This window comes from Chiloscyllium plagiosum, unplaced genomic scaffold (assembly GCF_037043375.1).
Source record: "Chiloscyllium plagiosum isolate Xiang-an unplaced genomic scaffold, Cpla_swu_hap1 HiC_scaffold_20, whole genome shotgun sequence".
In the NCBI taxonomy this organism is placed as follows: Eukaryota; Metazoa; Chordata; class Chondrichthyes; order Orectolobiformes; family Hemiscylliidae; genus Chiloscyllium; species Chiloscyllium plagiosum.
In genome coordinates, this window is record NW_028270158.1 from 14,956,309 (window position 1) to 14,983,997 (window position 27,689).

General features: G+C 43.6%; 1 protein-coding gene across 6 annotated transcripts in view; it reads right to left on the reverse strand.

The window, feature by feature from the left end:
• zc3h7a (zinc finger CCCH-type containing 7A) overlaps nt 1-27,689 on the reverse strand; it is a 111,776-nt gene that overhangs the window by 63,891 nt on the left and 20,196 nt on the right. For 3 of the 6 annotated variants that reach the window (XM_087997687.1, XM_087997684.1, XM_087997686.1), the window contains 2 exons: nt 4,180-4,285; nt 61-100 (listed from right to left, as the gene is read on the reverse strand). In XM_087997687.1, the coding sequence (XP_087853813.1) occupies nt 61-100; nt 4,180-4,285 (146 nt within the window). Of the gene's footprint in view, nt 1-60; nt 101-4,179; nt 4,286-10,257; nt 10,318-14,206; nt 14,279-27,689 lie in introns of all 6 variants that reach the window. The other 3 variants (XM_087997683.1, XM_087997682.1, XM_087997685.1) reach the window with 3 other exon arrangements.

Here is a 27,689-nt window from a genome sequence, read left to right on the forward strand (position 1 = left end):
TCTAAAAAAAATACTCATACTATTAGATTAATTGAAATACATTAAAAATATGTATTTTACCTCATATTCTCGTTCGGTACCAGGATATGGCAATGTAGACCTGCAAAGCAAAAGGGGTTTTGTTGATAGTGGACCCATCCAAATCTTTCTGGCATCTATTTCCAACAATTAAGATTCTACTAATGACAGCATTTTTGCAATTACCAGCACTTTAAAAGTCAGATTACCAAAACAAACAGCCTTGTGTCGTGACCCATTTAATTATATTTTGCTTTAACACATTAATAATCAGGATGATGTAAAGCAAAGAAGCATTAGCACTCCACTGCCTAAAAACACATGCAGCAATATCAGCTACTGTATTGGAAAAGATAATGATAATCATACAACTGTTTTTTTGCCTATATTTATAAAAATTGACACTTGGTCCACTGCAGTTCCATGGTTTGGTATGCTTAGACCACTGACAACTTATTTTATTAAATATTTTAATAAAACAAGAACTGGGGATCTGAAACATTAACAGAAACTGCTGGTGAAACTCAGCAGATGTGGCAGCATCTGTGGGAACAAAGCAGAGGTGATGTTTCAAGCTCGGTGCACTGTAAATATTTTGGTACCTGTCTGAGAGAAATACAAAACTTTCGCCTAGCTGCCCTAAGTCAAAAATTTGCACTGTATTCCAAAATGGCCTTTTGAAATAATTCTCAGACGGTTTTTACTAATGCAGGTCCTTAACACATCATGGATACTGAGCTTATAGAGACAGAAAAAATAAGTTCCTGTTTGAAAACTAAAACAAAGTCTAAATCAGAAGAAGGAAAACAGAAAGTAAAAGACCAATTTAATTCTCGTAACAAGAATTCCATTTATTGTGTGCTTTTCACAACTGCTATATGGCTAAATGAAATCCTTTTGAAATGTGGTCACTGTTAAGACAAAGGAAACAGCAGCGATTTGCATACAGCAATCTCTCACAAGTAGCGATGTGATAAATGATCAGATAATCTTCAAGACTTGCAGCTCAGATGCCAGCTGCCGCAGTTGTGAGTATGTTAGCCAAGCTGGGGAGTTGATTTGCAACTGAAACCGGCAACAGGAATTAGCAGGAATGGAACCAAATAAAATTCCAGAAAACCCAATACAGCAGCACTTCACAGGAGGCTCTAAGGCACTGAAGATGTCACCTAAACAGGGGACGAAACATCTGCAAATCAACTTCCCAGCTCAGCGAATATACCCACAACTACGACGATCAGATATCAGGGTGAGGGACTAAGACTGGTCAGGATGCCAGGAATGGCAACTCTGCCCTTCTTAGAAATAGCACAATGTGATCTATCACATCCAAACAGCTAATTTTAATATCTCATCCAAAAGCAAGTATCTCTGATAATGCTGCATTCCCTCAGTATTGCATTGAAGTAGGTGGCTTTGATTTTTGTGTTGAAGTCCTGAGTTAAACTTGAACTCAGGACCTTGTGCCTCAGGCAAGCATGCTAATGTCACAGCTAATGTCAAAATCTCTGTTGAGGAGTGGTGGAAGAGAAGGGATGTGACACATGATATAGATACCTCCAAGATGTGAGATTTTGAGAAGCATAATACAACAAGAAATTCAGTAGTCTTAGATAAATATACTTAAAGTAGCAGATGACTATATTAAGTTACGTGTACGGTTAAGTGTTCTAATTATCTTAAATTCAAATGCATTCAAGATTAAAGTTCACTATTTAAGGCACATGAATGTTGTAACCATTTCACATCCACAAGGAGAAATGAGTGATCACTATGACTTCTATCAAGGCTGTTCATTTGCAGAGTCTAAAAATAGTAGAAACAGATATCTCAAACTAAACTGTTTCTTACAATGTTTGCAAACATCATGCAAATTACAGACAAACGATCAAAGGCATATTTTTCCACAAACTGCTAACCAAAGATGATTACTGGATAGACTTAGCTGTACATTTGAAAACTAATTTGATAAGTTTCACATTTTCTAATCAATTTGCTCAAAGTTGTTATTACATGCCTCTGGAGGAGGTAGGACTTGAACATCTCCTGCCTACCACTAACATACAACTCTTTCACACTAGGTAATACTACAAAATTACAGGTGTTTTCTGAATGCTTCCCCCATTCTGGAAACAATTAATGAACAAAGGACTGCAGGCATTGAAGACTCTGCCAATGGTATAAGCCCTATGGCCCAGCACATTCAAAATGGTTTTGAAATTGCACAAAAACAAAGACATAGACCCTGCAAACAATCTTCGCTCAGGCAATATTATGATACTACCTTTTTAAAAACATTTCTCATTAATTAGCTGATTTCAAAAATCACAAGATGCTCTTTCAATACAAAATCATGTTCTTTCAATATAGAATTAGATTTTACTGTCATGTGTACACAAGTATAGGAATACATGAGTATAGTGAAAAGTGTACAAAATCGCCATTCTGTGGCACCATCCTGATTATAAAACCAGAAATTTAAAAAATAAAATTCTTGTATGCAAATATTAACTAGAGCAAAAACATCAAATTACAGCATGGAACAGACTATTCAAAGTTAGTTTGGGTCAGTTAGCTGAGTTGGCTGTATGAATAATTTTAGATGCAGAGTGATACCACACGGTTAAATTCCTGTACTGGCTGACATTACCGTGAACAACTCTCCTGCTCAATCTCTCCCCTCCCCTGAGGCATGGCGACCCTCAGGTTAAACCACCACTGGTGCTCTCCGCTTTCTCATGGTAAGGTGACCTACCTTACTCAAACTAAGCTTTTCCTGTTCTTACCCCTTTCCCATAGGCTTCTACCTGCAAGATTCAACAACTGGCTCAAATTACCATGACCAATTGTCTCATGTATTAATATATCAGAAAAATAATGCATGAATCAGATAGAATATGTGGATATGCTCACATTTTGGAAAACCCCAACAATTATTTCACAATTTGGTTCCACCAGTAGTTATGGCTTGGGTAGCTGCTAGCAGGCAATCACAATCACTGATCAACTGTGTCAACAAATACAAATACATTGGCTGTATATCCAATAATTCCCAAGATATTCATCCAGTAAAAGTCATTCCCCATTAGGATCATCAGGTCCCAAGAAATAACTCTTTCATGTTTACACCCACTACCATAAAACACCCACACTGGGATTCTGAAAACAATCTCAGAAGAACGTCAAGCCTTGATCAGTACTACAGCAGTAGAATTCACTCGTCATTTTTTGAATGTAATTGATTTCAACCGTATCAATATGGCCAAGTGCTCAGCTGCAAGTTAGGGCAAAGACAAGAAATTGGAGATAGAATTTCCCATTAGCTCTTAGCTTGTAGGGAGGCAATATTATCGTGAGACAATTAATCCAGAAATTTAGCTAATAGTCTGGGGGTCCCTTGGCAGATTGTGAAATTTGAATTCAGTAAAACAAAATCTGGAATTAAGGGTCTAATAATGACCATTAGACCATTGCTGATTGCTAGAAAACCCATCTGGCTCACTGATGTCCTTTAAGGATTGAAGTATGTCACATCCTTATCTGGAGACTCACAGTAATGTGGTCGACTCTTCACTTTTCTCTGGGCAATAAGGGATGGAGAGTAAATACTGACCTAACCAGAGATGTCCATATCCCATGAGTGAATTTTAAAAAAAAGTCTTTAACTGCACGAGAATGAACAACAACGATGGGCAATAAATGCCAGCCTAGCCAGTGACATTCTATGATTGAAAAAAAAAAGAAGTTAAAGCAAACATCTAAAGTAGTTCACCTTTCATGGTCAGTTAAACATCTTGTACCATGAGAAATGGTAGCAAATAATTTATTCTGCAGTGTCTATTGCCAAGACTTAATGATTTTCACCACTGGTGCAAGATGGTAGCAACATGTCTAATCTACCTGATTTACTTGCAGCAATTCATCAAGGCTCCCCTGACTGAAATTTTCAAACCCACACCCTCCAGATCTACAGTTGATGAACAATAAATGCTGAATAGTAGGCGTCACAGACACCCATGAAATAATGCATTGAAAAGTCAAAATAAATAATCTGGTCAGGTACAGGAAATACCAACATACTTCAGATGTTACTTCAGTGGGAGAAAATTGAATAATTTAATGAACTGTCAAATGAAATGAGTCACGTAGAAAGATACTTACTGGATAAATTGTAGTCCTTTCTGAGTTTCTTGCCACCTATTACTTCTGTCCTTGGATACATTGGACATGTTATCCTTCACATTCAATTCCTCTGATGATTCAGTTTCTAAGTCAGAAAGGGAAACAATAAATTATAAACAACCATGCAAATAATTTCTCATATTCTCCTTCTTCCCTAACATTACAAAGGGTAACAATTATATTTTTGTTTAAAAATTCATTCAACTTAATTGCAATAGTAAGGATACCACTGAATCAGCATTTTTTGTTTGCCAATGCATTAAACATCCTTTAAATAGGAATCAAAATGTATGTTTGGGCATGTAAAATGCCACAATACCTCACCAACATTTTCCAGAGCATTTTGCTTTAGATTTTAGCTCCATCAGTCAAAGTTAATACAAGGCTTTCTCCTTAAAATCTCTCACAATTAACACAGGTACTGACAATTGATCCTCAGCTCATACATATAACATGACAATCCCAGAGCAGCACCAAGACTTGTTTTACTGCAATAAAACAGAAAATGCTAGAAACTGTCAGCAGGGCTGGCATGGATCTGGAACACAGAACAGAGTCAATCTCCACAGATACTGTCAGGCCTGCTGAATATTTCCAGCATTTACAGTATTTTTATGTTCTAGACTATGTGCTGTCTGATTCAAGGCTGTTTATCATAGAAGCAGAGACACTTACAGCACAGATTAAGTGTTTGTGTTGACTCACTGAAATTTGAAACCAATGCCTGTGCCTTGACCAATGTTGTCACATTGCATCTGAGGAACAGGACAGTCAAAGTTTTGGCCATGCGCCTTTCATCAGGAATGGGGGGGGGGGCCAAGAGGGTTGAGAGAATATATGGGGGGGTGGGGGTGGCTGAGGGAAAGTAGCTTGGAAGGCAAAACTTCACAAACCTCCTCAGTTAACCCATCGTCTCTGCCTGCTCCTACCTCACTGAACTTATCTCCTCGTACCTCGACACCGTCCTGACCCCTTGTCCAAGAACTCTCACATACATTTAGGACACCACCCCTGCCCTCCACAACTTTTGGTTTCCTGGATCCCACTGGCTCATCTTCACCATGGACATCCAGTCCCCGTACACATCCATTCACCATGACGAAGCCCTCTGCTTTTTCCTCTCCCACCGACCCAACTAGTTCCCTTTCGCTGACACACTCATTTGAATGGCAGAACTGGTCCTCACCCTCAATAATTTCTCCTTTGAATCCTCCCACTTCCTTCAGACCAAAAGAGTAGCCATGGGTACCCGTATGGGCCCCAACTATGCCTCTTCGTCGTGTACTTGGAACAGTCCATCTTCTGTAGTTACACCTGTGCCATTCCCCACCTATTCCTCCGCTAGATTGATGACTGTATCTTTGCCACCTCATGCTCCCACCTCATGCAACCTCATGATGGTTGAACAATTCATCAAATGCACGAACACCTTCCACCCTGATCTCAAGTTCACCTGTACCATCTTGGACACTCCCACCCCATTTCCTGGACTTCTTCATCTCCATTTCCAGTAACCCACTCAACACAGACATCCACTTCAAACCCACCGACTCCCACAGCTACCTGGACAACACCTCCTCCCACCTTCCCACCTGTAAAAATGCTATCTGTTACTCCCAATTTCTCTGTCTCCACTGCATCTGTTCCCAGGAGCAGCAATTCCAGTCCAGAAGATGCCAGAGGGCCTCATACTTCAAGGATTGCAATTTCCCTTCCCACGTGGTCAACAATGCCCTCCAGCACATCTCCTCCACTTCCCGCACCTCTGCCCTTGAACCCTACCCCTCCAACTGCAACAAGGACAGAACCCCCATCACCTGGTCCTCACCTCCCACCCCACCAATCTCCGGATACAATGCATCATCCTCCGCCTTTTCCGTCATTATAGTCAGACCCTACCAAAGATATATTTACATCCCCATCTCAATCAGCATTCCACAAAGACCATTCTCTCCAAGACTCCCTTATTAGATCCACACCCTCCCCCACCAATCCACCTTCCACTCCTGGCACCTTCCCTTGCCACTGCAAGAGGTGTAAAACCTGTGCCCACACCCCTCCACCTCACCTCCATCCAAGGCCCCAAAGGATCCTTCCACATCTGGCAGAGATTTTCCTGCACATCCAAACATCTCATCTACTGTGTCCATTGCACTAGATGTGGCCTCCTCTACATTGGGGAGGCAGGACGCCAACTTGCAGAATGGTTTAGAGAACACCTCTGAGACACATGGACCAAACAACTCCACCGCCTTGTGGCCAACCACTTCAACTCCGCTTCCCACTCTGCCAAGGACATGCAAATCCTGGGCCTCCTCTATTGCCTAATCCAAGCCATCTGAGACCTGGAGGAAGACACCCCATCTTCCGCCTTGGGACCCTCCAACTACATGGCATCAATGTCAATTTCACCAATTTCCTCATCTTCCCGCTGCCCCGCCCCACCTTATCCCAGATTCAACCCTCCAACTCAGCACAACTCTCTTGAAATATCCTACCTGTCCATCTTCCTTCCCACCTATCCGCTCCAATCTATCACCATCACCCCCCATCTTTTTCTACCTATCGCCTTCCAAGCTGCCTTCCTCCCATTTATCTCTCAACCCCCTTGACCCTGCCTGAAACGTTGATTCTCCTGCCCCTCGGATAGTGCCTGACTTGCTGTGCTTTTCCAGCACCACACGTTTTGACTCTGATCTGCAGTTCTCACTTCCTCCCAATGTTATAAAGTTGCTTATTTTACTCTAGGAACCCACACATAAAACTGAAAAATGCCAAATCAAAACATGACAGAAAAACATATTTGTGAAATTTTCCACAGGCTTACAGAAAAAAAAACTACCAACTTTTAGCATTCTGTCAGAATACTTTAGTAGCATCCAAGACCAATTAGATAAATAACATTTTTCCATCCTGATTAAATACACTGTCTTGAATCTCAATACTGTCACTAAATTCTCATCCTTCAAGTCAGCAGTGAGCTTGGGCATTTGCATCTTGCTCACTGTTACATTAAAGTTATAGCATAAAAGAATCAAAAAAGTTATAAAACAAATAAACTAACAAAAATAAAATAAAATCCTTGATGCTGAACCTTAAAACACAATTGCAAACTTTGAAGAGAGAAGGAGCACGTGGGCTTTATGAGGGAGCATAAGAATTGATGTCATCATTCCAAACCTTTGCCTATACATAGCATCATAGATAAACACTTGGACATTTTTAAAAGAATGTGATAAATTAAGCATTCTGCGATTTTCTTCTCTATTACAATAAGGAAAACACATTCATACACCACAATTCCGCTATTGTATCAATGAATTACAATACATTAATTAAAAAGACTGCTCAGATATACATTTACAGAGGACCATAGGGTGACACGGTGGCGCAATGGTTAGCACTGCTGCCTCACAGTGCTGGGGACCTGGGTTCGATTCCCACCTTGGGCGACTGTCTGTGTGGAGTTTGCACGTTTTACTCTAGTGATGGAGAGGGATAAGAGTGCACTACAGGGCAAGAGTTATAGCTGGGGGCAGGGAAATTATGATGCGGTGAGGCATGACTTAGGATGTGTGGCCTGGAAAAGTAAGCTTCAAGGCAAGGGTGTAATTGATATGTGGAGCTTGTTCAAGGAGCAACTATTGAGTGTCCTTGATAAGTATGTACCCGTCAGGCAGGTAGGAAAGGGTCGTGTGAGGGAGCCGTGGTTTAATAAGGAATTGGAATCCCTTGTTAAATGGAAGAGGGCGGCCTATGTAAAGATGAGGCGTGAAGGTTCAATTGGGGCGATTGAGAGTTATAAGGTAGCCAGGAAGGACCTGAAGAGAGAGCTAAGAGCAGCAAGGAGGGGACATGAAAGGTCCTTAGTTGGTAGGATTAGGGAAAACCCTAAGGCTTTCTATAGGTATGTCAGGAATAAAAGAATGACTAGGGTAGGAATAGGTCCAGTCAAGGATAGTAGTGGGAAGTTGCGTGTGGAGGCTGAAGAGATTGGGGAGACACTGAATGAATACTTTTCGTCAGTATTCACTCAGGAACAGGACATTGTTGTCGATGTGAGTACCGAGTCACAATTAAGTAGAATGGATGGCTTTGAGGTATGTAGAGAAGAGGTGTTGGAAATCCTGGAAAGGGTGAAAATAGATAAGTCCCCTGGGCCTGATGGCATTTATCCTAGGATTCTCTGGGAAGCAAGAGAGGAGACTGCAGAGCCATTGGCCTTGATTTTTATGTCCTCGTTGTCTACAGGAGTAGTGCCAGAAGATTGGAGGCTAGCAAATGTGGTTCCCTTGTTTAAGAAGGGGAGTAGGGATAACCCTAGTAACTATAGGCCGGTGAGTCTCACTTCTGTTGTGGGCAAAATCTTAGAGAGAATTGTAAGGGATAGGATTTATGAACATCTGGATAGGAATAATGTGATCAAGGATAGTCAGCATGGTTTTGTGAAGGGCAGGTCGTGCCTCACAAACCTTATTGAATTCTTTGAGAAGGTGACTAAGGAGGTGGACGAGGGGAAAGCAGTAGATGTGGTGTATATGGATTTTAGTAAGGCGTTTGATAAGGTTCCCCATGGTAGACTACTGCAAAAAATACGGAGGTATGGCATTGAGGGTGAGTTGGAGGTTTGGATTAGGAGTTGGCTGGCTGGAAGAAGACAGAGGGTAGTAGTTGATGGCAAAGGTTCATCTTGGAGTGCTGTCACAAGCGGTGTTCCGCAAGGATCTGTTTTGGGACCATTGCTGTTTGTCATTTTTATAAATGACCTGGAGGAGGGGTTAGAAGGTTGGGTGAGCAAGTTTGCGGATGATACGAAAGTCGGAGGAGTGGTAGACAGTGAGGAAGGATGTGGAAGGTTACAGCGGGATATTGATAAGCTGCAGAACTGGGCAGAAAGGTGGCAAATGGAGTTCAATGTAGCTAAGTGTGAGGTGATTCATTTTGGTAAGAGTAATAAAAAGATGGGGTACTGAGCTAACGGTCGGATACTTGGTAGTGTGGATGAGCAGAAAGATCTTGGTGTCCATGTACACAAATCTTTGAAAGTTGCCACCCAGGTAAATAGTGCGGTGAAGAAGGCATATGGCGTACTGGCTTTTATTGGTAGAGGAATTGAGTTCCGGAGTACTGAGGTAATGTTGCAGTTGTATAAGACTCTGGTGCGGCCGCATCTGGAGTATTGTGTGCAGTTTTGGTCCCCATACTATAGGAAGGATGTGGAGGCACTGGAACGGGTGCAGAGGAGGTTTACCAGGATGTTGCCTGGTATGGTAGGAAGATCGTATGAGGAAAGGCTGAGGCACTTGGGGCTGTTTTCATTGGAGAAAAGAAGGTTTGGGGGTGACTTGATAGAGGTGTACAAGATGATTAGGGGTTTAGATAGGGTCGACAGTGAGAATCTTTTTCCACGTATGGAGTCAGCTATTACAAGGGGGCATAGCTTTAAATTAAGGGGGGGTAGGTATAGGACAGATGTTAGGGGTAGATTCTTTACTCAGCGAGTCGTGAGTTCATGGAATGCCCTGCCAGTAGCAGTGGTGGACACTCCTTCATTATGGGCATTTAAACGTGCATTGGATAGGCATATGGAGGATAGTGGGCTAGTGTAGGTTAGGTGGGCTTGGATCGGCGCAACATCGAGGGCCAAAGGGCCTGTACTGCGCTGTATTCTTCTATGTTCTATGTTCTATGAAACTTCATTCCAAGCGAACAGAATAAACAAAATATACTTTAAAAACAGATTTTAAGCTGTACAAGATGACAAACACATTCTTCACACTATCACTAAGCCAAATGTGATCATAAATTTCCAGAATATGCAATATGTTATTTTATTACACATATAGACTTTTTTTGCACAAGATAACTTTGCCCTCACACAGTTTTGGGCTGTGTACTCAAATCTTATATCACAATCCATCCAAACAGATACACAGACATTAGTCCAACATTGAAAACCTAACACAATAAGTAGGAAAAGAACAAAATCTGTTTCAGGTGAAGTGATAGCAGATGCTGCAATTATGTCTTAATCCTTCAAAACTGCAAACACATCACCTTGACAAGACTGTTAAACGCTTAGCAGATATCCATTCAGATCCAACTCAATTAGGGAAACAGTGAAACAAACAAGAAAATAATATAATCAATAGCAAGGCAACAAACACATCAAGAACTGCTAAGCTATATATATAAAACTGTACTGTATTAAGTTTACTTGAAAGTGGCTCGATATTAATAAAATGAGTTAGTTTGTTTGGAATATTGTAATAGGATGCAAATCTTGCTGTTATTTAAATATTCTCTTGCACAGCTGGAAAATAACACAGAATGAAAGGCTATTGACCACTGATAACCAAATAAAATACTCAAAAGGACTAAAACCACATTACAATATCGCTGAATGATACAGCACTCAAGTCTGGGGGTTGACGTCACAGATGATCTCCTGAAGGTGAACATCCAGCAAGTCTTGCTCTTTGTCTTGGAGGCCTCCAAGATAATGTTCTGGTCCAAGGTCCACTCTGTGGAAGAGGAAGAGACAATCTTCTTCCAGGTGCACAGGAAGAGCTCTTTGTTGAAGGACAAAGATGGCTGGGTAATGTCACCTCAGTCCAACATCCTGAGGATCAGCAAATCCTTTTATGCCAGCCTGTGTGACACAAAGCTCACAGGATATGCAGCCTCGCAGCTGTCCCTATCCTCTATCATGGAGGTCTTTGACAACAACATGGGGGAAGAGACTGGACCAGCCGTTATCTCTGGATGAGCTGACCAAGGCCCTTGAGTCCTAAGAAAAGAATAAAACTCCCGGAAGTGATGGCTTAGTGGCTGAAGTGTATTCAGCTCTGCCGGACTTGATCAGCCAGGGCCTGCTGGAGGTGTACAACAGTATGCTTCTGGAGGTAGCATGTCCAAATCCATGAGGAAAGGTGTCATCACCCTCATCTACAAGCAAAAAGGGGACAGGGAGGAAATAAGAAATTGGCAACCAATTTCATTGCCGACTACAAACTCCTGTCTAAGGCCAGAGCCAACTACGTTAGGTCTGCTCTGGGATCTTTGATTCACCCTGACCAAACCTGTGCTGTGCCAGGCAGGACGATGTCCGAGAGCCTTGGGTTCCTCATAGTTGTGACTGCTACGTGTAGGACAGCGGAGGCCTTTGACAGGATATCACACAGGTATATGAGAGATGTTCTCTCCAAAATGGGCTGTGGGGAGGGAATCCACAATTGGGTCAGGCTGCTGTACACAAACATTGGTGCAGTCTCAATCAATGGGTGGGAATCAGAAAGCTTCCCGAGCAGATCTGGAGTCAGGTACGGCTGCGCAATCTCTCCTGCCTTGTTTGTGTGTTGGGTAGAGCCCTTTGCTGAGTCCATCAGGAAGGATGCAAGCCTGAGAGGAGTGACTATTCCAGGCAGCGGAGGCCTGCAGGTCACAGCCTCGCTGTACATGGATGACGTCCCCGTTTTCTGCTTGGACCTGCTCTGTGTGAAGACTCATGAGCATCTGAAATCAGTTCAAACTGGCCTCAGGAGTCAAGGTAAATCGAGGCTAGAGGGAGGCCATGTTCTTTGGGCTAACCGATCCATTATTCCCTTCACTGTCAAAATAGAACATCTGAAGATGCTGAGAATATGGTTCGGAGGGCCAGGGTGTGCACACAAATCTTAGGAGGAGTGCTTCACCAATGTGAGGCAGAAAATGGGCTTTTAGGAGCACTGCTGCTTCTCCATTGCCAGTAAAAACCTGGTCATCTACGTGGTGAAGGTCTGGCCCATCCTCCAAACCTGCGCTGTTGCAGTCAGCTGAGCCATCTTCCACTTCACCTGGAGATCTAAGATGGACTGTACCTGCAGGGACACCATGACCAAAACTCTAGATAACGAGGGGGACACATACCCAATACCACCCTCGTCCTGATGGCTGCATCAAGCTGTGCAAAGACCATCGGTACACAAACACCAAGTTCACTATGTACTGAGGTTCTACCTGTTCCTGGTGTTGTCACAGAATGCTCCAAGGAGTTGGACCATTCCATATCACTTTCCTTTGTGAATAAATTTGCAAAGTCCAACAGAAAGTGGTCAGCACGTAGCCAGAGACCCCGCGGGAAAAGGAGAGGGTAGATCCTGTTGCTTGGTATCCTGAGCAGACTGTCAAAGTCATTTGGCAGAATGCTGCATCAACAGAATTTTCCAACAAGCACCAAGCCATCACCTGACATTTCCTGTGATATCCTTCATGTATGGCCAGTCTGTCTGTGCCTCTGCACATTACACCTCTGCAGCTGCTTTGAGGGCAGAGACTGTCACACGTCTCCGTCTGGAATGCACCTTTGCAAAACAAGTCTGAAGAAAGAGGCAGTGGTTTTTTTGTCGATGTTTGTCCCAAGCAGGACTCCATGCTCTACGGTATGTTCCTGGGAGGCACACCAAGACAAACATCAACTGTGCCTGGAGGCCATCAGCTAAGTGAATAGCGCTCATTGGTCTGCCTGAAACTTGCTGGTTTTCCAGAGTAAGGAGTTGACCCCAAGTGAATATTACAGACTGGCACATTCCAAGGTCCAGGATTACGTCCTGAGGGAAGCAATAAAAGTTCGGACAGCTGCCAAGATGCAGTGAGGAAAGACCTCCATCTGAACTCTTTCCACTGCGACCATCCTGTGGCTTTAAGAGGTTATTCTGCTCTGGAATTTTATAAGAGAGAGATTGTAAGGCAGGGGCACTGAACTGGCTATTAAATAGCTTGGGAGGCCTTGGGTTTTTAAAAAGACATCCTGAATGGTTGTGGTCAGCACTCTCAGATCAGGAATTCTGGAATTTGGGTTTACAGTAACATCAGACGCTGTCGGGATCTCAACAGAGTTGGAAGCTTTGGTAAATATCTCCCGGCTGCTACTCTTTCTGAATTTTCTCTTGGTGTTTTTTTCCTCCTGGATTGGAGAACTGCATGTGAGAATCTGCGTCTGAATTGTCCTTTTGCAAAGAGGTATGCTTATGGGATGTTAGTATATTGGAACAGTTAAAAGGTAATAGTTACTGTCTCTATTCGTCAGTTAGATTTTCAACTTGAGTTGTAATTCTAAATTCCTCTTTCTTTGGTTCTATTTTAACTATAGTGTTTAAATAAATTGTGTTGTGGTTAATGTTGAGTAGTTTAACCAGTTGAATTGCATCTGGAACACAGCAAGTTACGCCTGCCTTGAAAATAAGAACGCATTAGGGTCCATACTACTTGCTTAAAATACTTTTTGAGGGAGATTGGTCTGGTCCATAACAAATTTCCAGATGAAATTCACTAGACAGCTTTCAACTTCTGCCTCACAACCTCTCTTCAAAACAAAACCAGGTCAAAATGACCTCTTAAAGACACAGCATCATCATACCAAAGTTAAATGGGGGTCCGTTCAGTTATCAGACCATTCACGTGCCTCAAATGCATGTAAATATATTCTTGTATAAGTAAGAGATTCCTTTGGTTTGCTTGTTGGTTAGAGTCAAACACCAATGTTTGTTTGTTTTCTTCATATGCTACTGTACAGAACCGAACTGTGTGTGAGACTGTGTGTCAATATACATTACATAAATATAGAAAGATATCTTTTATGAATAAAGTATATTTTTGAAATTAAAAATTAGTTGTGCTGGCTCTTTGTAGGAGCAACCTGCCTAGTGCCACTCCCCATCCACCTCCCTATAGCCTTGCACATTCATTCTTCCTTCCCAGTTGGCAATCCAATTCTCTCTTGAATTCAGAAGCACTAAAAGAAAAGCTTTTATTTCCCCATTAAAAAAAGCATAACACAGAAGCACTGCAAGTAATAAAGGCGCAATGCAAGGCAATCATTTCAATCTCCAACTATAACTTTGATCAAAGTGCCTATTACTTGCAACAACTTAATAATCTCACTTGGACGCCACTTGGTTGGTGGTGTCTAAAGTGGAGAGCTTATCACAGCTGTGTGCCCTTCTTAGGCACCCAGTTTGGACCATACCTGAATACTCAATAATTGGCAACAAAATAGGAATTAGTCCATTCGCCAGAAATGACTTGGGCTCATATGAATCTGCAAAGAGAAAGAAGGATCAAAAGCTTTTAAACATTACTGCTGAGCCAATGTCACCATATTCCTAGCTGAATCAAAGATAGGTTTTATTTGGAATTCAAATTTGTGCTATTACTATCATTAGGAAATGCTTCAAATCCATTTCTAACTGCATTTCCAGCACTATAGCAGCATTCAAATGTAATAACACACAAAATATATCAGAAATTTATGTAACCATTTGAAGAACTGTACTTGGAACAGACTTCCGAATGCTCTCTGATAACTTTGATAACTTTTATTACTAACAGATTGAAATCCACAACTTAATATATTTTGCCCATCCTTCAACTCATAAGTTACAAAAGCAAAAAGCAACGGAAATCCTCATGTACTACAATGCATTTCTGGACTGGTCAGTAATAAAATAATATTCTACATACAAGGGCATGTAATCAACAAAACCAAACAAACAACTGAAATTTGTGCATGAATTAAAGCTAGAGACAAGAAGCCACAAGAGATAATGAAAATATTACTGCATTATAGACTCATGGAGCACGGAAACAGACCCTTCAATCCAACCAGTCCATGCTGACCATAATCTCAGACTAAACTACTCCCACTTGCCTGCACTTGGCCCATATCCCTCCAAACGTTTCTTTTCCATAAACCTATCGAAATATGTTTTCAATCTCACCAACACACTTTCCTCCACCTTTTTCTGGATGGCCTGTCTGCTGTACAGATGTTCCTTTCACATGGAAGCTCTGCATATAGTCAAATTAGTATTTTACACCAATTTAAAAATAAACTTGATTTAGAAGCCACATAATATTATTAGAAGTAGGGGTCTTTTGTTGGCCTACATTCTGCAGTAGGAAATTACTGATTTTCTTTTAAAAACAAAGAGCTCAGTATCAATTCTACAAATGTTGTACAAAGTAGAAGACATCCTGGTTCTCTGCTAACATCCCTCTGCAGCAGGTTAAAGACAACAACGACTGTGAATGCCACTGGAAATAATGATTAAATTGACAGCAATGGCAAATGCACTGATAAATTGAGACAAACTGTACATTTACTCAGTCTGTACTCTTTATATTCACAACTAGAAGTTTAGCAGCTGTTTAATGTGGCTTTTCAGAACTAAGCCACTAGTACTTAACTTTGGCCTCAGGAAGAGGCCCCAATCAAAACAAATAATCACACAAATAGAAAAGCAAAATACTCACACGAGACTGGAAATATACACAAGAATGGTAGAAATATGCAGCAGGGATAGACAGCATATGTTGAGACAGCGTTAACATTTCAGGTTGTAATGATTCTTTACGAGGTATTTGATGAACGATCATGGAGTCATAGAGATGTACAGCATGGAAACAGACCCTTCGGTCCAACCTGTCCATGCCAACCAGATATCCAACCCAATCTAGTCCCAACTGCCAGCACCCGGCCCATATCCCTCCAAACCCTTCCTATTCATATACCCATCCAAATGTCTCTTAAATGATGCAATTGTACCACCCTCCACGACTTCCTCTGGCAGCTCATTCTATACAAGTATGACCCTCTGCGTGAAAAAGTTGCCCCTTAGGTCTCTTTTCAAATGCTAATAAATAAGACCATACACCTGGGACTTTCATAGAACATAAGAGCGTTACAGCACAGTACAGGCTCTCAATGTTGCGCCGACCTGTAAAATTAATCAGATGCCCATCTAACCCAAACTGTTCCATTATTATCCATATGTCCAATGCCCATTTAAATGCCCTTAACATCAGCAAGTATAGTACTGTTGCAGGCAGGTCGTTCCATGCCCCTACTACTCTGAGTAAAGAAACTACCCCTAATATCAGTCCTAAATCTATCATCCCTCAATTTAAAGCTATGTTCCCTCATGTTAGCCTTCACTATCTGAGGAAAAAGGCACTCACTGACCACCCTACCTAACCCTCTGATTATCCCATACGTCTCGATTAAGTCACCTCTCAACTTTCTTCTCTCCAACAAAAACAGCCTCAGTTTCCTCAGTCTTTCCTCGTAAGACCTCCCTTCCATACCAGGCAACAACCTGGTAAATCTGCTCTGAACCCTTTCCAAATCTTCCCCATCTTTTCCATAATGCGGTAAGCAGAACTATATGCAACACTCCAGGTGCGGCCTTACAGTCTTGTACAGCTGAAGCATAACCTCATGGCTCTGAAACTCAATCCCCCACCAATAAATGCCAACACACCATATGTCGTCTTAACAACCCTATCAACCTGGGTGGCAACCTTCAGGGATTAGACACCTGGACACCGAGATCTCTCTGCTAATCTACACTGCCAAGAATTTTACCATTAGCCCAGTACTCTTCTTTCCTGTTATTTCTTCCAAAGTGAACTACATCACACTTTTCCGCATTAAACTCCATTTGCCACTTTGCAGCCCAGTTCTGCATCTTATCTATGTCTCTCTGTAACCCACAACATTCTTCGGCATTATCCACAACTCTGCCTACCTTTGTGTCATCCGCAAATTTATTAGCCCATCCTTCTATGCCCACCTCCAGATCATTTCTTAAAATGACACACAGCATGCTTTTACTCCCCTTATGAGGTCTCCTATGGTGCATTGATAACAGCTCTAATTCTGTCCAGGAGGAGCTCAAGTCTCACTTGTGCCCAGGGCTCCTGGTCCAGAGGTATATTACCTATGAGAGTCAGATGGCTGATTTGCAATGTAGAATGGTACCAAAAACATAAATTGAATTCCCACATAGACTGAGATTACCACCAAAGGATTAATTTTCTCAACCACTCCCCTCACCTGAAACATGGTGGCCCTCTGTTTAAAAACCACTCGTCATCTCTCGCTAATGAGAGAGTAGCCCTATGGTCTGCTAAGACTATGGCAACTTTACCTTTATGTTATAACACTTCTGAACAGACTGATTATTAAACATCTTCTTTTACTTCTGTCCATTTTAAGGAAAACTGGATTTTCACTTTCTCCAACCTAGAATGTTGCCGATTATCATAATGGGAACCTCCAAGTAAACACACAGAATACATCTGGGTCAAAATAGTGCAGTTTTACTATGCTCCTAGATACATTATGATAAATCTCAAAATAATCCTACTCCCTTGTAATGAGTTGAAGAGTGTTAGGGATCTGTCTACAAGCGATTGGTTGTGATGCCACCTTCTCAAGGATACTTAGGGACAGGCAACAAATTCTAGCACAGCCAGTGATGCTTACATTCTGGAAACGCATCATAAAAAAGAAAATACCGATGTACCATCCACCTTCATGGGGTAAGTGAGATGACCAGCAAACTATGATGTGATGTGCTGTGCTGTGTAAATAACATCATGAAAAAGTAGGTGGAAATAATTAATGTTAATTTCACATGGCATTATTACTGAATCACAGAATGGCTGCAGTGCAGGATCAGCCCATCATGTTTGTACCAGCTCTCTGTATGAGAAAACCACTCAGTACCATTCTCCTGCCTTGGCTCCATAACCCTGCACATTCTTCCTTTTTAGATAGCAGTCCAACTCCCTTTTTATTGTTTCAATTGAGCCTGTGCCCACCAAAATCTCAGGCAAAATATTTCAGACTTAAATACTGAAAAAGTTTACAAGTTATTCCTGGTCACTTTTGCTACTTTCTCCAATTACTTTAATCTATGTCTTCTCAGTCCCCATCCTTTTATTAGTTGTGTAAGATGCCTTGGGATATCCTGAATAACATTTTCCATTTTTCTTCTTAAAGAAGTGTTTGTTTGTAATATTAAGCTCCATTCTTGTGCTAGGTTTTGGCAGCTTGTTCTGTGCAAACATTTATTAGTATAGTAAAAATAGAGCTGGAAAGGAAAATTTAATGCAAACAATTTAGGGTATATTCAAAATCATGCCATCAGTCTGCAAGGAAGGTCACTGAACTACTCTAACATTCAATTCCTTTATTCCATGCTTTCAACCCAAAAGGAAAAAGAATACTGTATATTATTTCTTTCCAAAGCAATAGGACAATCAGTAAATGATCAAAGTTATAAATCCTTGTAAGGCCAAAACAATGGCAAATGGAACATTTAACAACTGTGAAAGGTACTGAGTGATGTTAAAACCTCAGTTATGGGAATAGCAGACAGATCGAGCATTTAGAATATTTGTTAGGGCCTGGTCTGAAAAACCATATTAATTTAAAGAATATAAGGCATGCAAGAGCCAAGGGAAAGAAAATAAGCAGCAGGACTTCAGGATTAAACTGAAAGCGCCAAAACAAACTTTGCGGTATAAACATGAACAGAACTTAGTCAAGCAACTATAACGAAATAGGTACATCAGGAAGATAATGATTCTTAATATTATAAGATTTTATACTAAAGACAATCAACAGACTTAGAGTCATAGAGATGTATAGCATGGAAACAGACCTTCGGTCCAACTCATCCATGCCGACCAGATATTCTAACCAAATCTAGTCCCATTTGCCAGCACTTGGCCCATTTACCTGTAAACCCTTCCTCGTTAAATGATGTAATTGTCCCAGCCTCCATCTTCATCTGGCAGCTCATTCCATAAACACACCACCCTATGCATGACAACGTTGTCCTTAGGTCCCTTTTATATCTTTCCCCTCTCACCCTAAACCTATGCCCTCTAGTTCTGGACTCCCCTCAGACTTGACCCAGCTTAATCTTTTTCAATGTGGCGTTCACTCCAACAAGCTTTTAAAACATACTCAGATGCTGGAAGACAGTTCCTTTTCATTCTGGCCAGGCTGATCATAGTTCAGACCTATCGTACATCCCACCAATACACTCTCCTGGTTCAAGTATAGGCATCACTTACAGATACATGCTTTGACCCACCAGACACACAGACACTCCTCTGACATCTATTCTGAAGATGGACTTCACCTCTTTTCATTGAGCTATTTGTTATCATGCAAGTTTGATGGAACTCATACTCTGTTGAAACACTGAACTGCAGTCTTTGGTTAAACAAAGCAGACTGGATGTTTGCAGTCTGCAGGTCGGCTCTCTTCTCACTTACTTGTATTTTTTAAAACCAGAACTCACCAGTTGTTCTTTAAAGATTAATTCCAACCTCAGCAATTATCTCCATAGCAACCCAAAGGTTTTCTTGCTTCCAATAGTCTCTCCGCTGACTCAAAGGTCCGACATTATTTGTAAACACAGATATAATTTAAACGGAAAGTAAGCAACCTCGAGTCCACCTTAAACTGAAACCAAAACTCTAAGACTAAATATAACACACAATAGGCAATTATAACAGAAGTAATTCAAAAGAATAGCCAAAATGGTAATTCTAATCCATTTGGTACCGCGAGGTTATGTAGTTTCAGTGATATGAGTATCTTTAAACCTTTCCTTCTAAATAACTCTAAATAAAACCTCAATCAACTTGCATGGAATCACAAAAGTGCAGATCCAAGGCAGAAAAATTAGGCATCTCTTTCGCTGGCAGGAAGACAGTAAAAATCAGAACTCTCAAGCCTAAGATATTCAGACCCGTAATGTTTTCTTTGAGTCAATGAACTGGGCAGTCTTCATTTCACTTGTCCCTTCAAAGCCAGAACCACCCGAAAAATTCAGCTCAGAATTATAACAACATACCATTTTCAGCCCTTTCTTGTTCATCCTCATGCTGCCCACAGGAGGTACTGTGTGCAAACAATGATACAGTTTTCATTTGTATACTAAAATAAAACAAATGACAGCAAATGCTGGAGACCTGAAACAAACAAACACAGAAATTGATGGAGAAACTCAACAAGTCTGTTCTGAATATGGCTCACTAGACTCAAAATGTTAACTCTACTGGTTGGGCTGAAGGGCCTGTTTCCACAGTGTAGGGAATCTAATCCAAATCTAAATAGATACTGTCAGTCTTGCTGAATTTCCCCAGTAATTTCTGTGCTTTTTTGTTTCACATGTATGCTGATGACATCTAGTTCTACTTCTCCACAAATTATCATTTACTTTAAAGAAAAAAAGTGAAGTGATTGCATTTAAGTAACAAGAGCACTTTTAAAGTGTACAATCTGGTCTCAAAGTCTGGGGAAGCTTGTTGTACAGAAGTGGTTGCTGAACTTCGAACAGCAAAATATTACAATTAGTGGAAATACTCGGCAGGTCAGAATGCAGCCATGGAGAGAGAAACAGTGTTAACAGAGCTGAATTGTGATTGCTAGACAATTGGTAGACAAAAGTAAATGCAGAGAAGTGTGAAATGTTTCATTTTGGTAGGAACATCATGGAGAGACATGTAAAGTAAAGGGTATGATTCAACCGAAGAGTCTGTTTCCATCCTGTACGTCTCTATGACTCTATAAAAGAAAATGCAGGAGCACAGGGTCCTAGATGCATAAATGCACAAGTAATTGAAAGTGGTAGGACAAATTGAGAACAGTTAATAAAGCATACCATACCCTAGGTCTTATTAATTGAGATAAAGATTACAAAAACTGGTGGTTATGTCAAATTTGTATAAAATCCGGTTCAATCTCAACTGGTGTACTATGACCAAATACTGGATGTCATGCTTTAGGAAAATGTGAAGATATTAGAAAGAATGCTGAAAACATTCACAAGAATGGTTCCAGGGATGAGAAATATCATTTGAGAGGTTTAGACTGTGTTCCCTGCAGAAGAGAGAGTTTTCCAGAGGCTGGATTTGTCATACAAAATAATGATGAGTCTACACAAAGTAAATTGGAAAAACAACTGGAAGGATCAAGAATAAGATGGTACAGATGAAATATTATTGGCAAAGGAACTTGAGGAAAAACATATTCATGTACTGAGTGGTTTGAGATTTGCCTGAGAGTGTGGTAAACGTAGGTTCAATTGAGGCATTTGAGAAGGAACTGGATTATTCTCCGAAAGAATTAATGAGCTATACTACAGAAAGTGGCACTGGGTCATCTTTCTCATTTAGAAAGCTAACACAGGTTTGACAGAGCAATGGAATCCTTCTGTGCCATAACTAATCTATGATTATCACAATGACTACATTTTGTAAGTACAGGTACTTCCATGACTTTGATGTGCTTTGGGACATATCAAGGATATGAATGTTATACGGTGTCAGCCTGGGTTCCATGGCAGCTTTCTTCTCAGAGTCAGAAAGCTATGGGTTCAATTTCTATACAACACAGAGAGTGGGATAACAGCAGGGAGGTGCATCACTGCCAGAGGCACAGTCTTTCAGAGCAGATAAAATAGTGATTATATGCCCTTGCAGATGGTCACAAAAGTTCTGTGATCACTAATGGAAATACAGGGACATTCTTTTAGATTCCATTTTATCCTCATTACTATAACTAAATATCCAAAACTTAATTTCTGTTTCCTTAAATTACGCATGACTAACAGCAAAGATTTTTGGAAGGTGGGGACCATTACACATACTATAAAAATGATTTTTTTAAAACAATAATTGAAATTAATGGGTTGAAACGACTAATATTCAATATGAAATATCTGAATAAAGCAAGTAAATAAAAGCAGCAGTCCTTCAAGCATGCTTTACCATTCAATGAGATAATGGCTGACCTTCTAGCTCATCACCATTTCCCTTGATGTTGTTAATATGCAGAAATCTATCAATCTCAGTTTTGAACATACTCAATGACTGAACCTCCCCAACCCTCTGGGACAGAGAATTCCAAAAATTCACCACACTCTGGTGAAGTCTTCCTCATCTCATTCCTAAATAACCTGACCTTTATTAATCTTGCACACCCTCAGCCAGGGGAAACATTGTTCTTGCATCTATTCTATAGAGTCCTCTAAGAATCTTGTACATTTAAATGAGATATCACTACTCATTTTTCGAAACTTTAGAGAATATGGGTCTAGTTTTTAATCTTTCCTCAGGGGACAATCCCTGAATCCCAGGAATTAGTTGGGTGAACTTTCATTGTACTCCCTCTATGGCAAGCATACCTTTCTGCAGATATGTTTACCAAAACTACAAAAAAATACTCCAGGTGTGGGCTTACCAAGGCTCCATATAATTGGAGTAAGGCACCTTTACTCCTATACGTAAATCCTCTTGTAGGCCAAGAAACTAACTGCCTTGTTTATTGCTTGTGGTACATCCATGTGAACGTCCAGTGACTCATGAATAAGGTCACCCAATTCCGTTCGAGGTTCAACGTGTCCTAGACTCTTACCATTGAAGAAATATTCTGAATTTCTGTTTTTCCTACCAATGTGCCTAACCTCTCAATTCTCCACATTGTATTCCAATTTCCCGCACATACTTAACCTCTCCAACTCATTGAGGCATCTTTGCATCCTCCTCACAATTCTCAAAACTAGCAAAACTTCTCAGTGTCATCTGAAAACTTGGAAATATTACTTTTAATCCCAATATCCAAGTCATTAATATAGATTCAGAATAGCTGGGGTTCAATTTTGTGGTACCTCAATTGTTTTGCCTACTAACCTGAAAATGGTCCATTTATTCCTAATCTCTCTGTTCTGTCCATTAATCAGCTATCAATCCATATCAGTATAGTGATATATGAACAGGAAAGGTTTCAGAGGGATATGGGCCAAGTGCTGGCAAATGAGACTAGATAAGTTTAGGATACCTGATTGGCATGGACGAGTTGGACTGGAGGGTCTGTTTCTGTGCTGTACATTTCTATGACTCCACACAAAAAAAATTGCACCCAATCCCATATTAATGCATCTCTCAGTAAAAGCACACAGAGTGATATCAACCCATTTCAATTACTCTCTGACTCCAACCAGAAACTTACTAAATAGATAGTCATACAATAGGTTGCTCTACCAAATGACTCAGTGAATAAAGGCACATCCCAGGGTCAGAGGCCATCTAAGCTTATTCTGTCATGTGTCAATCTGTGGTATGTTAGCAAATAACAAAACACAACTGCCTAATGCATCTTAAGGGAGGAAAAGGGCAAATACATCAAAGCTTTCCTCCTTGATTGCTATCCAGTTACCGCATTGAAAATGCATGCTCACTGAATGCAAACCAAATGCGGAACAGAACTCAACTATGATGACAGCCAAATAGCCTGCGATTACTAACTGCCTTGGTTCACACAGAGAGACGACTTGAGCAACTTACTGAAGGCATCCCAGTCCCTTTATTCTGAGAATGTCCTCTACGCAGGTTTTAACATTAAAAAACAGAAAACAAAAAAAGAAAACTTGAATTTTTATACATCAAGCTTGCTTTGAACTCTACAGAGTAAGGAAACTAATACAAATATATTTAAAAATATACAAATATATAGTTTCCAATCACAGCTTAATCTTGATTACCATTCTCAAAGAAAGCATGCCAAAAGATCTGAGACTTCAACTATATTTTAGAACAGGTGCTGTAACCAGTAGTATCAAGTCACCATTGTACAGCTGTACATCTTGCATGCCCCTGAGGTTTCTGTGTACTTCCATTTCTGGCTCCTTCGGCAGCTCTGATATTGCTCGTTATTGTCAGCTATTCCTATAGCTGCCAAGGTTCGAAGGTTTGGAATTTCCACACTAAGCTGCTCTACCTCCATTTCCTCTTTCAGGAAGCTCTTTAAAAGTTATGTGTCCTAATACCCCATTATGTGGCTCAGTGTGCCTGATAACTGCACTGTGAAGTGGGCAATTAGACGACGTTAAACAAAATATAAATGCGAGTTGTTGTATAAACAAGCGCTCAAAATACACACAGTAGGGGAATTTACCCCCCTCGAATAGCGCAGAAAATAAATTACAGAAGTGATGACGGAGCAAAGAAAGGTTGTTCACTTACATGAGAAAGACAGAAACTGTGAGGAACTGCCCTTTCAATCACAGGTTCTGTCTTTGCCATTCTTACTCTTCATTATGAAACAGAATCAATGCTTTGAGGAGGATCAAGGCCAAGAGGAAAATAGTGACTAGGGAGAAACTGCTGACTGCCTGGAGAGAATTAACCGGGGTCAGTGAATGACCCAGGAGAGGTGCGGCCGGGGTCATTGAGCGACCCGGGGGAGGAGGGTCCGGGGTCAGTGAGTGAGCCGGGGGAGGAGGGGCTGGGGTCAATGAGTGAGCCGGGGGAGGAGCGGCCATGGCCAATGAGTGACCTGGTGGAGGAGTGGCCGGGATTAGTGAGTGACCTGGGGGAGGAGGGGCTGGGGTCAGAGTGACCCGGGAGATAGGCGGCCGGGGTCAGTAAGTGACCCGGGGGGAGGAGTGACTGGGGTCAGTGAGTGACCTGGTGAGGAGCAGCCGGGGTCAGTGAGTGACCCGGGGGAGGAGCGTCCGGGGGTCAGTGAATGACCCGGGGGAGGAGGGGCCGGGGGTCAGTGAGTGACCTGGGTGGGAGGGGCCGAGGTCAGTGAGTGACCCGGGGAGGAGGGGCCGTGGTCAGTGAGTGACCTGGGAGAAGAGGGGCCGGGGTCAGTGAGTGACCCGGGAGAGGAGGGGCCGGGGTCAGTGACCCGGGAGAGGAGGGGCCGGGGTCAGTGTGTGATCCAAGGGGAGGAGATTCCGGGATCAGTGATTGACCCAAGCGGAGGAGAGGCCGGGGTCAGTGAGTGACCCAGGGAGGAGGGGCCGGGGTCAGTGAGTGACCCGGGGGAGGAGGGGTCGGGGTCAGTGTGTGATCCAAGGGGAGGAGATTCCGGGATCAGTGATTGACCCAAGGGGAGGAGGGGCCGGGGTCAGTGAGTGACCCGGGAGAAGAGGGGCCGGGGTCAGTGAGTGACCCAAGCGGAGGAGAGGCCGGGGTCAGTGAGTGACCCAGGGAGGAGGGGCCGGGGTCAGTGAGTGACCCGGGGAGGAGGGGCCGGGGTCAGTGAGTGACCCGGGGGAGGAGGGGCCAGGGTCAGTGAGTGACCCGGGGGAGGAGGGGCCGGGGTCAGTGAGTGACCTGGGAGAGGAGGGGCCGGGGGTCAGTGAGTGACCCGGGAGAGGAGGGGCCGGGGTCAGTGACCCGGGAGAGGAGGGGCCGGGATCAGTGAGTGACCCGGGGGAGGGGGTGCCGCGGTCAGTGAGTGACCCGGGGGGAGGAGGGGCCGGGGTCAGTAAGTGCCCCGGGGGAGGAAGGGCCGGAGTCAGTGAGTGACCCGGGGAAGGAGGTGCTGGGGTCAGTGAGTGGTCCGGGGGAGGAGGGGCTGGGGTCAGTGAGTGACCCGGGGGAGGAGGGGCCGGGGTCAGTGAGTGACCTGGGGGTGGAGGGGCCGGGGTCAGTGTGTGACCTGGGGGTGGAGGGGCCGGGGTCAGTGTGTGACCCAAGGGGAGGAGGTTCCGGGGTCAGTGATTGACCCAAGGGGAGGAGGGGCCGGGGTCAGTGAGTGACCCGGGAGAGGAGGGGCCGGGGTCAGTGAGTGACCCAAGCGGAGGAGAGGCCGGGGTCAGTGAATGACCCAGGGGGAGGAGGGGCCGGGGACAGTGAGTGACCCAGGGGGAGGAGAGGCCGGGATCAGTGAGTGACCCGGGAGAGGAGGGGCCGGGGTCAGTGAGTGACCCAGTGGGAGGAGAGGCCGGGGTCAGTGAGTGACCCGGGAGAGGACAGGCCGGGGTCAGTGAGTGACCCAAGAGGAGGGGAGACCGGGCTCAGTGAGTGACTCGGGAGAGGAGGGGCCGGGGTCAGTGAGTGACCCAAGGGGAGGAGAGGCCGGGGTCAGTGAGTGGCCCAGGGGGAGGATGGGCCGGGGCCGGTGAGTGACCCGGGGGAGGAGGGGCCGGGGTCAGTGATTGACCCAGGGGAGGGAGCGGCCGGGGTCAGTGAGTGACCCGGGGGAGGAGCGGCCGGGGGTCAGTGAGTGACCCAAGGGGAGGAGGGGCCGGGGTCAGTGAGTACCCGGGAGAGGGGTGGCCGGGGTTAGTGAGTAACGTGGGAGAGGAGGGGCCGGGGTCAGTGAGTGACCCGGGAGAGGAGGGGCCGGGGTTAGTGAGTAACGTGGGAGAGGAGGGGCCGGGGTCAGTGAGTGACCCAGGAGAGGAGGGGCCGGGGTCAGTGAGTGACCCGGGGGACGGCGGGGACGGTGTCAGTGAGTGACCCAAGGGGAGGAGGGGTCGGGGTCAGTGAGTGACCCGGGGGACGGCGGGGACGGTGTCAATGAGTGACCCAAGGGGAGGAGGGGTCGGGGTCAGTGAGTGACCCAGGGAAGGGAGCGGCCGGAGTCAGTGAGTGACCCGGGGGACGGGGGGCCGGGACCAGTGAGTGACCCGGGGGAGGGGGTGCCAGGGTCAGTGAGTGACCTGGGGGAAGGGGGGGGGGGGGGGCCCAGGGTCAGTGAGTGACCCGGGTGAGGGGGGCCGGAGTCAGAATGTCCCGGGGGAGGGGCGGGGTGGCTGGAGTCAGTGAGTGACCCAGGGGAAAAGGGGCCGGGGTCAGTGACCCGGGAGAGGAGGGGCCGGGTCAGCGAATGACCCGGGGGATGGGGGGGGCCGGGGTCAGTGAGTGACCCGGGGGAGGAGGGGCCGGGGTCAGTGACCTGGGAGAGATGGGGCCGGGGTCAGTGAATGACCTGGGGGAGGGGGGGGGCCAAGGTCAGTGAGTGACCCGGGGGAGGAGGGGCTGGAGCCAGTGAGTGACCCAGGGGAGGAGGAGCCAGGGTCAGAGTGTCCCGGGGGAGGAGCAGCCGGAGACAGTGAGTGACCCGGGGGCGGGGTTGTCCGGGGTCAGTGAGATAGGCTCAGACTGCAAGATGTAGTGGGTGTATCCTCAAGTCATATAAAACTGTACATAAGAATCAGGTCTCTCACTTTGAGACAGTTGAGCAATTGACTTCATTTTCAGAACTTCAACTTTTAACTTCAGAACCAGCTGAAATCAAATATTTTTGAGATAGTCACCTTGACGACCTGAATCATAACTGTCATTATTATTGTTTCCTTCTGACTATACTAGTGACCTAATAGTCATGTGCAAAAATAAAGGATCTTTTGCACCATCACTGGTTGAAAGCAGTTGAGTTTGATGTCATCTTTTACATACGTCTACAAAATTCATGAGCCAGGGGAATTCTTTTGCACTTGCCTCACATTCCAAGGGCTAGCTCTCTCACTTTAAAAGTATTTCATGGCTGCAAAGCAGTTTGGAAAATCCTGAGATCACAAAAGGCACAACATTAATGTATGAACCAAAATATTGTTAGAAGGGCTAAAATGACCATTGTGATTAAGAACAATATTTGTTCCAAACGAGTATATTAAGGAGATGTTCAGGAGAGGGTACTGATACAAACCATCATTAACAAATCATCAATTTGATTTGATTTAGTATTGTTACATGTATCGAGGTACAGTGAAGATTTGTTTTGCATGCAGTAAAGGTAGATCATATCATACAGTGTGTTAGGGTAATAGAACATAGCAAAGAATACAACGTTACAGATGCAGAGAAGGTACACAAAAAGCAAGATCAACATTAAACTTAAATGCCTT